We start from the raw sequence: 15,646 nt of genomic DNA, 5'->3' as shown, positions 1-15,646 counted from the left end.
TTGCTGGAATCTCTTAAGGTATTAGTAGCAGGGCATTTACAAAATCATAATACAATCAAGTAGAGTGAACATCGTTTTGTGAAAGGAAAATCATGTTTGACAGAGTCTTTGAGGATGTAACAAGCAGTGCAGATAAAGGGGAACCAGTAGATGTAATGTAGTTAGATTTCCAAAAGGCATTCAATAAAGGTGCCACATAAAAGGTTACTGCATAAGGGCTCAAGGTGTTGAGCATAATATATTAGAATGGATTGAGGATTGGCTAAAAGGAAACAGAGTTGGGTAAACAGGTCATTTTCAAGTTGGCAAACTAACTAGTGGAGTGCCACAGGGATCAGTGATGGGGCCTCAACTATTTACAATCTATATTAATGACTTGGACAAAGGGACCAAGTGTATTATAGCCAAATTTGCTGATGCTACGATGGGAAGTACGAAAGCAAGTTGTGAGGAGGACACAGAGTCTGCAAACGGATATAGATAGGTTAAGTAAGCGGGCATAAGTTTGGCAGATGGAGTATAATGTGGGAAAAAGTAAGGTTGTCTGCTTTGGTGGAAAGAACAGAAAAGCAGATTATTTAAATGGAGAGAGACTGCAGAATTGCAGAATGCTGCATTACAGAGGGATCTGGGTGTCCTCGTACGTAAATCATGAAAAGCTAGCATGCAGGTACTGCAATTAATTATGCAAACTGAATGTTGCCCTTTATTGCAAGGGGGATGGAGAATAAATATAAAGCAGTCTTGCTACAAATGTACAGGGCGTTGGTGAGATCACACCTAGAGTGCTGTATACAGTTTTGGTCTGCTTATTTAAGGAGGAATATACTTGCATTGGAGGCAGTCCAGAGAAGGTTCACAAGGTTGATACCTGGGATGAAGGGATTGTCTTCTGAGGAAAGGTGGAGCAGGTTGGGCCTATACTTACTGGAGTTTAGAAGAATGAGATGTGATCTTATGGAAATGTAAAAGAATCTGAGGGGGATTGACAGGGTAGATACTGAGAGGATGTTTCTCTTCATGGGGGAATCTAGAACTAGGGGACACAGTTTCAAACAAGGGGGCTCCCATTTATGATGGAGATGAGGAGGAATTTCTTCTCTCAGAGGACTGTTAATCTTTGGAATTCTCTACCCCAGAGAACAGTGGAGGCTGGGTCATTGAATATATTCAAGGCTAAGCTGGTCAAATTCTTGATCTACAAGCGAGTCGAGGGTAATGAGGGGCAAGCAGGAAAGTGGGTGAAGGCAAACAATTAGATCAGCCATGATCTGACTGAATGGTACAGCAGGCTCGAGGGGCCAAATGGCCTACGCTTGCTCCTATTTATTATGTTCTTATGAGGACACCCTCAGCTATTTGTGCTAGACTACAGTGCTAACTCAAGAAACTGAACAATTTTTCATCTTGCCAGCCATATTAGGAAAATAACAGGAGACAATAAGACTTCAAGATCAATGAGTTGGATCAGCTTTCCAAACAGGTTTATATTGGATCAGCTCAACTTCCTTTGCGCAGCAGATTTCTTCCCCATTTGTTCCCAACCCAAGCCCCCATGAGCTGAATAGCAGCCTCAAGAGGACAGGTACTTTGCCAGGCTCTGGAGAAAGAGTGGGGTAGTGAGATTAACTGCATAGCCCTTTCAAGCATCTTGCACATGCATGAGGGCCAAATGACTGCCTTCTGTGCTGCAGGATTCTACAATTCTAGAGCCACCTTCTTTCTGATTTCTACCATTCTAATTTTTTTTTCAATAAATGTGAAAGAGCAATCATGGTGACTCATTCTGGCCTTTCTCCCTTGAGGAGAAAATGCCTCCCCCTCCAAGTACCAACAATCTTCAGTCATGCAGCCAAGACTGTTAACTCACGTTCACAACTATAAATCTCATACAAGTCCCATTATTCTGTGGTGTTGCTTGGAGCACAGATACATGGCACCACTATAACCCTTAATTTAAATACGAACTATTAGCTGAAGGGTTTTGCATAAAATGGTTAACATTTTTTCAAACTTAATTTGATGATAAATACAGAGAGCACAAACAACTAATAAGAGTGCTTTACTGAGAATGAGTTAATTGGTTTACTGTATAATCCTTGTATTCAAAATAATGACTTCAAACATTTACTAGCTGTCTTGGGACTGAATGACCCAGACTGGCCAAGAGGATGTGGGAAAATGGCGCACTGAAACGGAACACAAAAGTCTGACTGTTTCAAGCCTGTGTACTCAGTACCTTGCTCTAAAGCAGCGAGGTCTGGACAATGTGTGTCAGCCAAGAGTGACGTCTCAACGCATTCCATCTTCGCTGTCTCCAGAGAATCCTTTGCATCAGGTGGCAGGACCGTATCTCCAACGCAGAAGTCCTTGAGGCGGCCAACATCCCCAGCATATACGCTCTACTGAGCCAGCGGCACTTGAGATGGCTTGGCCATGTGAGCCGCATGGAAGATGGCAGGATCCCCAAGGATGCATTGTCCAGAGAGCTCGCCACTGGTATCAGACCCACTGGCCGTCCATGTCGATGCTTTAAGATGTCTACAAAAGCGACATGAAGTCCTGCGACATTGACCACAAGTCGTGGGAGTCAGTTGCCAGCGATTGCCAGAGCTGGCGGACAGCTATAAAGGCGGGGCTAAAGAGAGGAGAGTCGAAGAGACTTAGCAGTTGGCAGGAAAAGAGACAGAAATGTAAGGAGAGAGCAAACTGTGTAACAGCCCCGACAACCAATTTTATCTGCAGCGCCAGTGGAAGAGTCTGACACTCTAGAATTGGCCTTTATAGCCACTCCAGGCGCTGCTCCACAAACCACTGACCACCTCTAGGCGCTTAACCATTGTCTCTCAAGACAAGGAGGTCAAAGAAAGGATAATCCTTGTCTTCAAAATAATGACTTCTTCAAAATAATGGCTGTCTTGGGACTGAATCAACAAATATAATCATTTTATGTAGATCAGAATGAAACAAATTCATGGATATGTGGAAAGAGAAAGTGGAATATCAAATATGTTGTTTGATAGAATGACAGAAGGGTGGGAAAGGCTCATTCAAAAATATTGACTTAACAAAATTGTTACAAAGGAAGACAATTGATCAAGTTGTTACATGACTAACAAATCTATTAACACCCCATTTTATTCCTTCCCACCTCAATGCAATGGTGCACACTAATTAAAGTATAACCTAGTCTTCTATCTCCCAATTCCAAAATACACCTGCATTGTTTGCACACCTGACAGTGGAGGTTTTTTTTAAAAATGAAGATCCCTCGTTGCAAAAACAATACCAAGAACAAAGAGAAAAAAAAGTTTTAACCCACATTTATGTGGCACATTTCAGATCTTCACGATGTTCCAAAGTGCTTTACATCCAATATCTTAAATACTTTTATAACGTGTAATGCAGGTAACTGTGGTACCCAATTTGTGCATAAAGGTTTCACAAAGAGCGATGACAAATGATCAGGTAACTGTTACAGTGATATTTGCTGATGGAGGAAAGTTGGTCAGGACACCAGGAAATCTCCCATCTCTTTTTCAAAGAATGTCAATAGATGTTTTACAGTCACTAAGCGGGTGGACAGGACCTCTATTTAATGTCTCATCTGAAAGACAGCAACTCAGGCTGGCTTTAACCCAAAACCTTCTGGCCTAGAGGCAAGAATGCAACCACTGAACCAAGGCTAAGTGGGAATAAGCTTAGACTGTAAAGATCTATGGAAGGGGGAGGGGGGGGCGGTGAAGTAAGGAATACAAATGTTATTAATATTTCATGGGATATGGGCATCATGGACAAGGCCAGCATTTATTACCCATCCCTAATTGCCCTTGAGAAGGTGGTGGTGAGATGCCTTCTTGCAAGTATGCCCACAGTACTGTCAGGGAGGGAGTTCCAGGATTTTGACCCAGCGACAGTGAAGGAACAGCGATATAGTTCCACGTCAGGATGGTGTGTGGCTTGGAGGGGAACTTGCAGGTGATGCAAGTTGCTGCGCTTGTCTTTTTAGGTGGTAGAGGTTGCGGGTTTGGAAGGTGCTGTCAAAGGATAGGTGAGATGCTGCAGTGCATCTTGTATATGGTATACACTGCTGCCACTGTGCGTCGGTGGTAAAGGGAGTGAATGTTTAAAGCGGTGAATGGGGTGCCAATAAAGCAGGTTGCTTTGTCCTGGGTGGTGTCGAGCCTCGAGTGTTTTTGGAGCTGCACTCATCCAGGCAAGTGTATTCCATCACACTCCTTATTCGTGCCTTGCAGATGCTGGACAGGCATTGGGGAGACAGGAGGTGAATTACTCACTGCAGAATTCCCAGCCTCTGACTTGCTCCTGTGGTCACAGTATTTATGTGGCTTGTCCAGTTAACTTTCTGGTCAATGGTAACCCCCAGGTTAGTGATGGTAATGCCGTTGAATGTCAAGGGGAGGTGGTTAAGTTCTCCTGTTAGAGATGGTTATTGCCTGGTAGTTGTGTGGCACAAATGTTACTTGTCACTTATCAGCCCAAGCCTGAATATTCTCCAGGTCTTACTGAAGCTCTGGAAAGAATGAGTTATAGTAACAATGCAGTGAATCTCTATTTCAACAGGATACCAACAGTCACAATTCCACTCCGTGTGTCAGCTCATCATTTACAAGAAAAACAACTTATTTTCCCCTAAAGGAACTGGGCATCCTCAATATCACTTTATATCACAATATCAATATTCTCAATGACACTTAGATAATTTGAAAGACACAATTGGAACTTGCTGGAGCCCATATCCTCGAAGATCCAGCAAACATACGGAGAGTGAATAAAACTGGATGTCAGAATGGTAGATTGTTCTGTGCCAAAATCATCAGAATTAGGAAGAGAAAGGAGTCAAAAACATCATTTTTGTTTTTAGCAGGGAGAAGAAGTGAACTACGTTATATAAACTATAACACAATTGGATTTCTGAATACACGCCCCCATCTAAATCACAGTCTAAACACAAAACATGGCAAGATCTGAATAGGATATTTATACAACTAGTGAACAGGACATCATACAACACGAATCAGTCATTTGTTATTAGTTAACCTTACTCATTATGTAACCATGTCTCCTCTATATCACTCATGACATTTCCAACAGTAATTGCGTCTACGGCAGTATTGCCAGAAAAATTTGGAAAGTTTGCATATATATCAGCTTCCTTATTCAATCACAACTGGCATGATCCAACATTTACTGACCTTCTGACTTAAAGGAGAGAGTGTCACTTCTAAGCCAAGGCTGATTAGCAATAAGCACACCAGGGATTGAAGCAGACTTTTCCCCCTCTTTCTTCCCCTTTCCAGAACTGTTGTTTTTACAAACATATCTAATGTTTTATTAATTTCAATTTAAACTGGACACAGCATGCACTAAACTCAACTGTTATGATCCAAAGCCATCAATGGAGTTGTTAAAATGCAGCCTATTAGTTATCTCACAAGCAGCTAAATGGTGAATTCATGCATGTAACTGAGCCACAACACACCAGAAGATTCAATTCCTGGTGTTTGAGTTTGCTCTTCTGAACTGGGTTGGCAGTAAGGACATGTGAAATTGGTCCCGGTACTGCTGGGAATAGCATTCTGCTCGAGGTTGTGCAAATCAGTATTCAGCAATCCCTGCTACCCAGTGCACGTGGATGCTGTCAGTTGAGGATAGGTTCAATTGTGATGTTCACCATGTGCAAATAATCACCACTGTTGGGATTCACACAAAGGATGCTCTGTTGAGTAAGATACAGGTGGTGAATAGACCATAGTTCAACACGAGTGAGTGCCAGAAAATTACGGTCTGGGTTTTCAATTGGGGTTAGGAACTGGAAATGGGGGCTGGTTCCGGGCCCTGATCCTGCATGGTGTACTTTAGGCACACGCAGAGGGATTTTCAAATCCTCAGCCAATTAATCGTCAGGGAGTGGACTCACTGTCCCTGAATGGGCTCCCAATGCTGGACGGACAATGGGAGGCCCTCCAGCATTCAGTGATTGGCAGCCGCACCGACTGAGGTGGGATCTGAAGACGGAGGAGGCCAGGTAAGTTTATTTGATTTTTAAAACTGCCACAGCGGTCTGGTCATAATCTTGAAGGGTCAAACCCTCCAGGGGATGCCCAGTGGCTGCAGCTGTGGCCTGGCAGCTGTAATGGGTCAGGTGGCGTGGGAATGGGGCTCTTTAATGTTAATCGGCCTCAATTGGCTGCCTGCTGGGAAGCTGCCTGATCTGATCCTGAGCCACTCTCATTCAAAATGGCTCCGGGTCAGGATCGTGGCAGCAAACTGGCATGGAGGCAGACAGCGCCAAAATGTGCATTTGCCCAACTCAGATCCCGACCCCAAATGCATTTAAAAATCCAGCCGTACAAGTTCACAATCATGAATTAAATTGGACTTCTCAATATTGATTTGAACCGCATTGGTAGCAGTTACATTAGAGCTTTTGTGGGGCTTCCACTCAATAGCCTTGCTTCTGATTGCTATCCAAAGACATAACTAGAAATAACATGGTTATGCAGCAAGGTACAGATCATGCTCAGCTCCCAACTTTGTCTCCAGAACAAAATACCAAGGACAAGAAGAAACCTAGTGTCAACAATTCAGGGAATGCTTTTCTTATAACCTTGGAATAAATAGATCAAATAACAGAAAGGAGGAGAGTAACCGAAGTCACAGCATTCAACTGATTTTTCTGGAATGACTCGAGGTCTTTTTGAGAATCACAGAATCTCGCAGAGCAGAAGTTGCCCATTTGACCAAATATATATCCAATTCCACTTTGAAAGTCACTGCTAAATCTGCTTCCATTACCTTTTTAAGCAGTGCCTTACAGATCATCACAACTCACTGCATAAAAAAAATTCTCTTCTCATTTCTGGCTCTTTTGCCAATGTCCTCTGGTTACTGACCTTTTGCCAATGGAAATTGTTTCTCTTTATTTACTCTATCAATAACCTTCATGATTTTGAACACCTCCAATCTCCCCTCAACTGTCTCTGCTTCAAGGAGAACAATCCTATCTTCTCTGGTCTCTTCACATAACTAAAGTCCCTCATCCCTGGTATTATTTTAGTAAATCTCTGCTGCACCCTCTCTAAGGCTTCACCATCCTTCCGAAAGATGTTTGCCTTGGACTTCATGTCCAAAAGCTAATTTTATGCCTAGAAGACTATAAGAACAGCTTCTGGATGTGAGTCCTATTTCTGGCCCAATTTTGTCGAACTAGAAATATTATTTCAAATTGATCTCGTGTGTTATTTATGATCTTAGACATCATTGTGATAGGTTATTAATATGGGGGCCAATAGATCTATTCCATTTAGCCACATGTGCTAGCTTGCTCGTATTACCAGATTTGCTTTCTATTACAAACGCAAGATTATCAGCACCCTTTCGAGCTGCATTTTGTGCATCTGAAGATAAGCAGCATTCTCTTGAGTAATCATACCATTGGAGTATATTGAATCCGCCGCCGAATGGGCTCACTGGGATAGTCACCATCCTCGTCTCCAGATGGACTTCCTGGTATTTGCACAAGAGTCTGTGCAGTCATCTCCTGTGAAATCAACATTGTTAGTTGTAGTAGTGTTTTTTGGCCAAAAGGTCATGCATTCCACAGAACTATGAAAAGGCTGAAGAGGGTCCCTTAAGATGCTATTATACAGGATTATAACATCTTGTTAAATTATCCTGAAGGAATTCTTGTCTGTTTTATATTTAAAAGGGACTCTAGGCTTACCAAGCCCATAAATGGATTCCAATCCTACAATGATTCCAGTTACTGTAGATTTCCAATATAATTTTGTTTTTTTCATTTAACGTTGGCCTTGAGCAATTAATTCTCATTGCACCATTTCTCCCCCCAGACATCAAATTATGTGAAACGATTACTTATTAGAGGCATCAGTTTCAAACATTTGCTTTTTATATTAGAAAGTTGCAAAACTTTACAAAGAAGTTTAAAATGGTAAATTAAACAGGCTTCTTGTACAACTCACTCAACAATTCCACATTCATCTCAAATGAATCATTTCTGCCTTAAAACCTTTTAATCAAACTTTTGTTCATCTGCCCTAATATCTCCTTATGTGGCTGAATGTAAAATTTTGTTTGATAATGCTCCTGTGAAGTGCCTAGTGACATTATACAGTGTTAAAGTCGCTATATAAAATACAAATTGTTCTAGGAGAATCAGAAAAGTGGTTCACTAATTGAAACAAACCAGGAAATTATTGGAGAAATCAAAATTCAAGTCAATAGCTGACCTCACATGCTTAACAAGTGACATAATGGAAATATTTCCATTTCAGGAGAAACAAGATTTACAGATTGTATTAAGCTCCCAGGATTTACATTAAATTAAAACAGTCATAGTAATGGAGAATTTGCATAGGAATGTTTTGAAAATAGAACAAAATTCAGCTTTAAAAAAATGCATGCATGACTCAGTTATACCTGTGTAAATTCAGAGTTAATAACTTTCCAATTCTTTTCAAAAAAGGTTATGTAGTTTTTTTTCACACCATCTCACCACCAGCTAAGAAAACATTACAAAAATACTTTTTTTGATTCAAGGCACCAAGAATCTACATTGTTACCAATTCAGCAAAGCATTCATACATTACACTTCTACTACTAGATGCATTGTGTAGAAGTTTTATTGTTCGCATACTGCCAAAACAATTTTTTCCAAAAGGTTACTAAAACTTTTGGTGGCTGAGGTGGCGAATCAGAATGGTATGAAATGAGCATTGAGCCATCTTAAATCCGCAGATTAGTAAAGCGGACATTCAAAATGGAGTGATACAACTTTTAGTATTTGAGATTGTGTTACCGCTCATATACAGTGCATTTATATCAATATATTTTGCACGTACATCTCTCTGCTTCCATTACACTTATATAACACTTATTGCACACACCTTTCCACGAGCATCGAGGAGAGCCACCTGCACATCTCCTGTTTCCCAAGATTTTAAGTTCTTCGACACCAAGTTAGCTGGAGGACTTTGGGCATCACTGCTATTCGCAGCCCAGACCTAATACAAGAAGAGAGAATAGTTCAATTAATGTTACTTCAAGATTCACACAAAAACATTTTACATTAATCAGAATTATGCATTTCAGCAAACGTAAAATTAATTGTAGCAAAATCAATTGTATTCTCCCTCCCCAGCCCCGCCCCACCACAACAATTCAAGAACGTCACAAGACAAGCGAAGACGGTCAGCACTCAGACTGCACATTTCGATATTTTCTTACATAAGTTTAAAAGTATCCATTTATAGGAGATGGATTAAAAGTAGATTAACTTAAATATGCACCAGCATAGTGCATTCAGATGGGTTCTCTGGGTCAAAACAACCATTAAAGCATTAATGGAAACTGAATGTTATGTTAAACTCATTAATCTCATTTGCAAATTCCTGAAGTTAGTTATTTTTTCCATTTATCAAATTCTTTGTGGCACTTGTTCTATTCATCATCAACTTTCCTCTCCCCCCCGCCCCGCCCAACGTTCCCCATGACTGTCACAATGCAGTCCCTCTCTCTCTTCTGACTCTTTCCCTCACACTTAGATTGAAAGCAAAACATTATAAATATACAAAAGAGGGAACAGCAAGCCCAAATAACTACAGACCAGTGAGTTTAGTGGGAGAATTGGTAGAATCCATTATACCAGCAGAGTAAGTGAGCACTTGAAAAAGTATAAGCTCAGAGAGCGTGGGCATGGTTTTGGAAAGATAGCTGATGTCTAACTAACCCAATAGTCTTTATGGAGCTCAGAGTAGGATGGATTGTTGGTAGATGCAACAATTTTCAGATGATATTTGACAAGGCTGCATGTAGCGATAAATAGCTGAAATTGCAGCACGTGAAATCATGTGGTGTGGTATATAATATCTTTTGTATACTACCTCTCTGTTGGGAGGTGTAAATAAAACATTTTTCCAACATGGTTGCTCTCAGTAAAGACCTCATGTTAGTTTTATTCTGAATACACAGCAGAAACATGAGGAAAGGATGGCACTAGTTTTTTTTTGCATCTCATTCGAGTGATTACAGTTTGAAGAACATTCTGACACACTTTTTGGAACTCCCAAAGTCGATTTTCAGGAAGGACGAGCAATTTGAAAGATTGCTTAGTGTGTCTGCAATTCATGTTCAGCTACAACTCAGTGAGTACATAATTTTAAAAAGTATGGCACTGAGGACACATTTTGGGACAATGGGGGAATTCAACCCTAACAAAAAAAGGACTGGTGTAATTATGAATGAAGGTTACACATTTGGCTGCAAGCTAATAAAATCCTAAAGGATGATAAACAGTATGTTTTCCTGACCATGATAAGGACAAATGCTTTTGAGGTGGTGTTTAATCAATGTTGCCCACGAGACTCCAGTACTTTGGACTCTTCTGAAATAAATGAGATTCTGGACTCATTATAGTTTGACTGTTAAGATCTGGTGAAAAAAGGAGTCCAGGTATCCCTCTCAGCCTTCACCTGGTCTTACCATAACGGGGTTTAATTATAAACACACTGTGTTTTTAGCTCCCCTTGGTGAATCTATGTTCACCGTTTTCCAATCATAAGGCAAAGAAACCAGCACAAACAGGCTTTCTTAGGTTGAAAGAAGAAAGGTTGAAAGAAGAAAGGTTGAAATATATTCGACTTAAACTCTAATTCGGTTAGCGCCTATGGATATACGATGTGCTCATGCTAACGTGTACGCGATACACACATGCAAATAGAAACAGAACAGAGCAGAAGAAATAAAGTGCAACAGTTGGAGGCAATCTCTGAAGAGAGTTTTGTTACATTTCTTCGAGCTCACTGTAGAGTCCTTGATTGTAGGTAGATCTTGCTTTTCATTGGGGCCCAGTATTCTTCTTAAACCTTGTTCGCTGTAGGAGATTTTACTCTCTTGGGGTTCATGTGTCTTCAGTGGATTCAGAGGCTTGTGAGAAAAAGATGGGAGCAGACAGCAGAGATCTTCGCAATCTGGGAGCAAGCAGTCTTTCTGAGTTCAAACAGTTTGTACCATTCAGAAAACCCTAGGTTGCCAAGCAGGTTAGTCATGTGACTAACTGGTCTGACCATTTCTTAGTTCTATGGATTGTATCATCTTAGCAGGGCCTGGAACGTGCTTCCCTGCCTTCAATGTCTGGTGCTCAAAGTCCATTGTGGGTTAAATGGATAAGGGAAGTAACCTCTCTTGCCCCTATTGGTATGTAAAATTCTTGCAATCAAGTGGTGACAGCCCTTGGAACAGGCCTTCTCTTGTTCCCAGCAACAATTTGAAATTTAATGTTCATATGGTGAAATTAATATGCCTCATTCTTGGCAGGTGGGGGTCTAGAATGATACGACTAGGAAAAAAATTGCGCTTCGAGATACATTTCGTGGAAGGATACAGTTGCCAAGTGAGTCTAATTTAAGAATATAATCTGCAATAAAGAAAATGTCTAGTCACTGTGGTTATTGTGCCAACTGAAAAGTCAACCTTAGAAACATGTTTGTTGAAACTCTAAACAGTAAAATCCAGGCCAAGCTTTTGTGTAAAGGCAATAAGCTGATGTGGAAGGAGGCCTGTGATGAGGCTACAGCCATGGAAATGGCAAGAGATAGCTTCAGATTGCAAGAAAGTTATTTTCCTGACCCAGATGGGAAGGTCCACTGGATTTCAGCAGGAACCAGGCAGCCAAGTTCACAGACTCAGTCAGAAATATAGAAGCTATCGTTGCCATGGTAGCCACCAACCAACTAAATGGTCCCATTTCCAGTCAAAGTGCTTTGGCTGTGGGAAATATCCATACAGCATGCAATACAGGAAACAGTAATGCTCCAGGTCACAGCAATGCATCAGGTCAAAGTCATGGTAGCCCGAAAGTTAGATCAGGCTCCTGGAAGTCCACAAATGTGCAAATGATAGATATGGAAACAGAAGTTGATGTTATCGAGCAGGAAGATCAAGAGTTGTACTCAGTCAGAGAGCAAGGAAAACAGAATATGGATGTTGAGAGAAACAGGGCTGAAGACAGAATTCCAGCATCCACAGTAAAAATGAAAATCAGAGATTCACAACTTATGTTAGTCATCGATACTGCTGCAGCTGCTTCTGTTACCTTAGAACAGTACAAGAAACCCCAAGGTCACATTTCCTTATGAAAAATTGGTGTGAAACTGACTAGTTATTCCCATAACAGTATTCCACTATTAAATGAAGTGAGTGCAAAGGTGGAATACAATGATGCATCCTATTACTTGCCATTGATAGTATTAGGATGGAACAAAGTCTCCCCGATGGGAAGCAATTGGCTTAAGAATATACGCTTAAACCAGGCAGAGTTATTTACAGTAAGGACAGTACTAAGTGGGATGAAAGGAGTGTGCTGTTTCTTGAATGATATTTTTGTAAGTACTAAGACAGAGAAAGAACACATTGTAAGGTTGAATAAAATCCTGGATGAACTTCGAGAGTATGGCATCAAAGCTAAAAAGCACAAGTGTTGCTTCATAGTGTCAAGTGTAACATACCTGTGTCACCAAATAGAGGGTGAAGGTATCCACCCAACGCAGGAGAAGGTTGAGGGGTTTTTAAAAGCAAAGAGACCACAGAACAAGGAAGAACTTAGAACATTCACAGGAATTGTTGTGTATTATTCTAATTTCATCCCCGACTTAGCGAATACGTTCAGTCCATTTTATCAACTGCTCAAATTGTAAGAAAGTTAGATTGGGAGTGGTCTGTGGAATGTCAGAATGCATTTGAAAAACTGAGGAAAGTACTGACTAGTGATGCTGTTTTGATCCACAATGATTCCAAGAAACTATTGGTTTTAGTGCACAATGTCTCACCACAGTGGTTAGGTGTGATGTTCACATAATGGAAAACAGTGCGGAAAAGCCGGTCACATAGGCTTCACGTATTTTAACAATGTCAGAGCAAAATTACTCAAGTTGAGAAAGAGGCATTAGTGATCATATTTGGTGTTACAAAGTTCCATAAATACCTGTACTTTGTTAACTGACCTTTTTGCTTCAAAAGAAGTAAGTATCATTGTTTGCACCAGCACGGCTTCAGAGATGGGCATTTATTTTGATGGCCCATCAATACGATATTAAATATCATAGGTCAGCAGATCATGCAAATTTGGATGTTCTTGTGAATTCCTGTGAAGACTGATTCATTTTTAGCCCATGAGTTACCTAGAAATTACTTTACGTACGCTAACGACATGCCAGTGTCTGCCAGAGAAATTTCTGAAGAAACTTACAAGGATGTGGTGCTCAGTAAAGTACTCAATTACATCACGAATGGCTGGTCTAAAGAGTGTGATGATGAGAAATTGCAAGAGTATTTCACAAGCAGAAATGAGCTAAGTGTAGATCAACGCCATCTCCTACGTAGTTTAAGAGTCGTGAATCCGCCAAGGGAGAGAGATTGTTACAGGAACTTCATCAAGTGCATACAGAGATAGTCTGTATGAAAGCAGTAGCAAGAAGCTATTTTTGGTATCCAAAGGTAGATAGAGATATTGAAGAGTTGGTGAAAAGTTGTGAAGTGTGTCTCAGAATGAGAAATGAAGCACAATTCCATTTATTCCATGGCCACACACAAGAAAACCGTGGGAACGAGTACATGTTGATTTCTTTGAAGCTCAAGGTAAAGAGTATTTTGTTTTGGTCAATAGCGATAGCAAGTAGATAAATGTTGAGTTTAGGAACAATACCACAAGTGCCATAACTATTGAGGTTTTGGGAAGTTGGTTTGCAATTAATGAGTTGTCAGAAGTGTTGGTGTCAGATAATGATCCACAGTTTACATCAGAAGAGTTTGAAATATTTCTGAGCAAGAATGGAGTCAAACACACTCGAATACTATCGTATCACCCAGCATCGAATGGTGCTGCAGAAAGAAGTGCACAAATTGTGAGGAGGTCTTTGCAGAAGTATTTGCTGAATGACAAGCTTGGCAGTAATGCCCATGTTTCTCTTTGACACAGGCATGACAATTTTCTGTTCTGTTACAGAATAGCCCCACACAAAAGACAGGTGTTCCAAAAAAAACTGACAGCTTCACAGACTGACAAAAATTCTGATGATAGCCTTCCTTCAAATATAACTGATGAAGAGGACAATCTCCACCATAGCCTCCGAATACTATGAGGTGAGGGGTCCCTGCCTTTTTAAAAAAAACTGTAACCTTTATTGCAACATTAAAGTATCCCATACAAGGATCAGGAGTAAGGTAGAAGGACCTCTAGTTACAACCAGAACATGTATCTTCTAACCTCTGTTATACTAATGAACCTGACTTCCCTGTATATGCAGTCCCGTATGCATTGTCTACATAGCTTTGTAGCATAGTAACAATTTAGACTTTCATCACAACATTCACATGCTTCATTTTACCCTCACACACTTACCGCTGCCGCAAGCCTTACATCCACATGTCACAGCTTGAACACACTGCCAGCTATTCAACCATGACAGCCACATCAACAGATGGCACAACATTCACTGACACACTTCCCTCTATCGTGCAGGACTTGCTGGCGCACAACCTGATGTAGCAGCAGCTAACTGGAGGGGGGACAGGCGTGCCTGTATGTCCTAACCCCCACTGAGGAGGCGATGCTGGCCATTATTGAGAGACTCATTTCTGAGGCTATGGCTAGCTGAGGGGCTGAAACCAAAGATGACGGTATCCTTACCTAATTCTCCTTCTCACATCCCAATTCCCCCTTATCCCACAATCTCTGATTTGCAAGCTGCAGATGATGTAAGCATGCACCTGTTACGTCCCCTCCTGCACCACAATCTTACCCTTGTGCCTTTTTCCTTCCATAGCCCAAGTGCAACCAGGCCAGGCAGCAGTGGAACAGCAAGAGGACAGTGTTACAGACTCAGAGCTATCACTTGATTTCACACTGTCAGTCACCAAATACCGAATCTTAGAGGATAGAGCCGTGACCTGCACATGGTGAGATACTGGCATGTGTGCACTGCTGGCTGGTCAGGGACAAAGACAGCTGTAAAAGGCCATTTGGCCCTTCAAACCTGCTCTGCCATTCAACACACAGATGACTGATCATCGACTTTAACTAGGGATGAAGAACTTCAGTTATGAAGACAGACTGGAGAAGTTGGGACTGTTTTCCTTGAAGAAGAGAAGGTTAAGAGGAGATTTGATAGAGTCATAGAGAGATACAGCACTGAAACAGGCCCTTCAGCCCACCGAGTCTGTGCCGACCATCAGCCACCCATTTATACTAATCCTACATGAATCCCATATTTCCTACCACATCCCCAACTTCCCTCAATTCTCCTACCACCTACCTACACTAGGGTCAATTTACCTATCAACCTGCAAGTCTTTGGCTGTGGGAGGAAACGGGTGCACCCGGCGGAAACCCACACTATCACAGGGAAAACTTGCAAACTCCGCACAGGCAGGACCCAGAACCGAACCCGGGTCGCTGGAGCTGTGAGGCTGCAGTGCTAACCACTGCGCCACGAGAGGTATTCAAAATCATGAGGGGTCTAGACAGAGTAGATAGGGAAAAACTGTCCCCATTGGTGGAAGGATCGCAAACAAAAAGGCACAGATTTAAGGTAACTTGCAAAAGAAG

General features: G+C 41.3%; 1 protein-coding gene across 1 annotated transcript in view; it reads right to left on the bottom strand.

Moving 5' to 3' along the window:
- Positions 1-15,646, bottom strand: part of LOC137352315 (lamin-B3-like) — a 45,965-nt gene that overhangs the window by 3,592 nt on the left and 26,727 nt on the right. Inside the window, exons 7-8 of the mRNA XM_068017599.1 lie at positions 8,931-9,047; positions 7,457-7,564 (exon numbers count right to left, since the gene is read on the bottom strand). Coding sequence (XP_067873700.1) covers positions 7,457-7,564; positions 8,931-9,047 — 225 coding nt within the window. The remainder of the gene's footprint in view (positions 1-7,456; positions 7,565-8,930; positions 9,048-15,646) is intronic.

The sequence above is a fragment of the Heterodontus francisci genome, chromosome 38 (genome assembly GCF_036365525.1).
Source record: "Heterodontus francisci isolate sHetFra1 chromosome 38, sHetFra1.hap1, whole genome shotgun sequence".
In the NCBI taxonomy this organism is placed as follows: domain Eukaryota; kingdom Metazoa; phylum Chordata; class Chondrichthyes; order Heterodontiformes; family Heterodontidae; genus Heterodontus; species Heterodontus francisci.
This window is presented reverse-complemented; position numbering and strand designations above follow the sequence as displayed.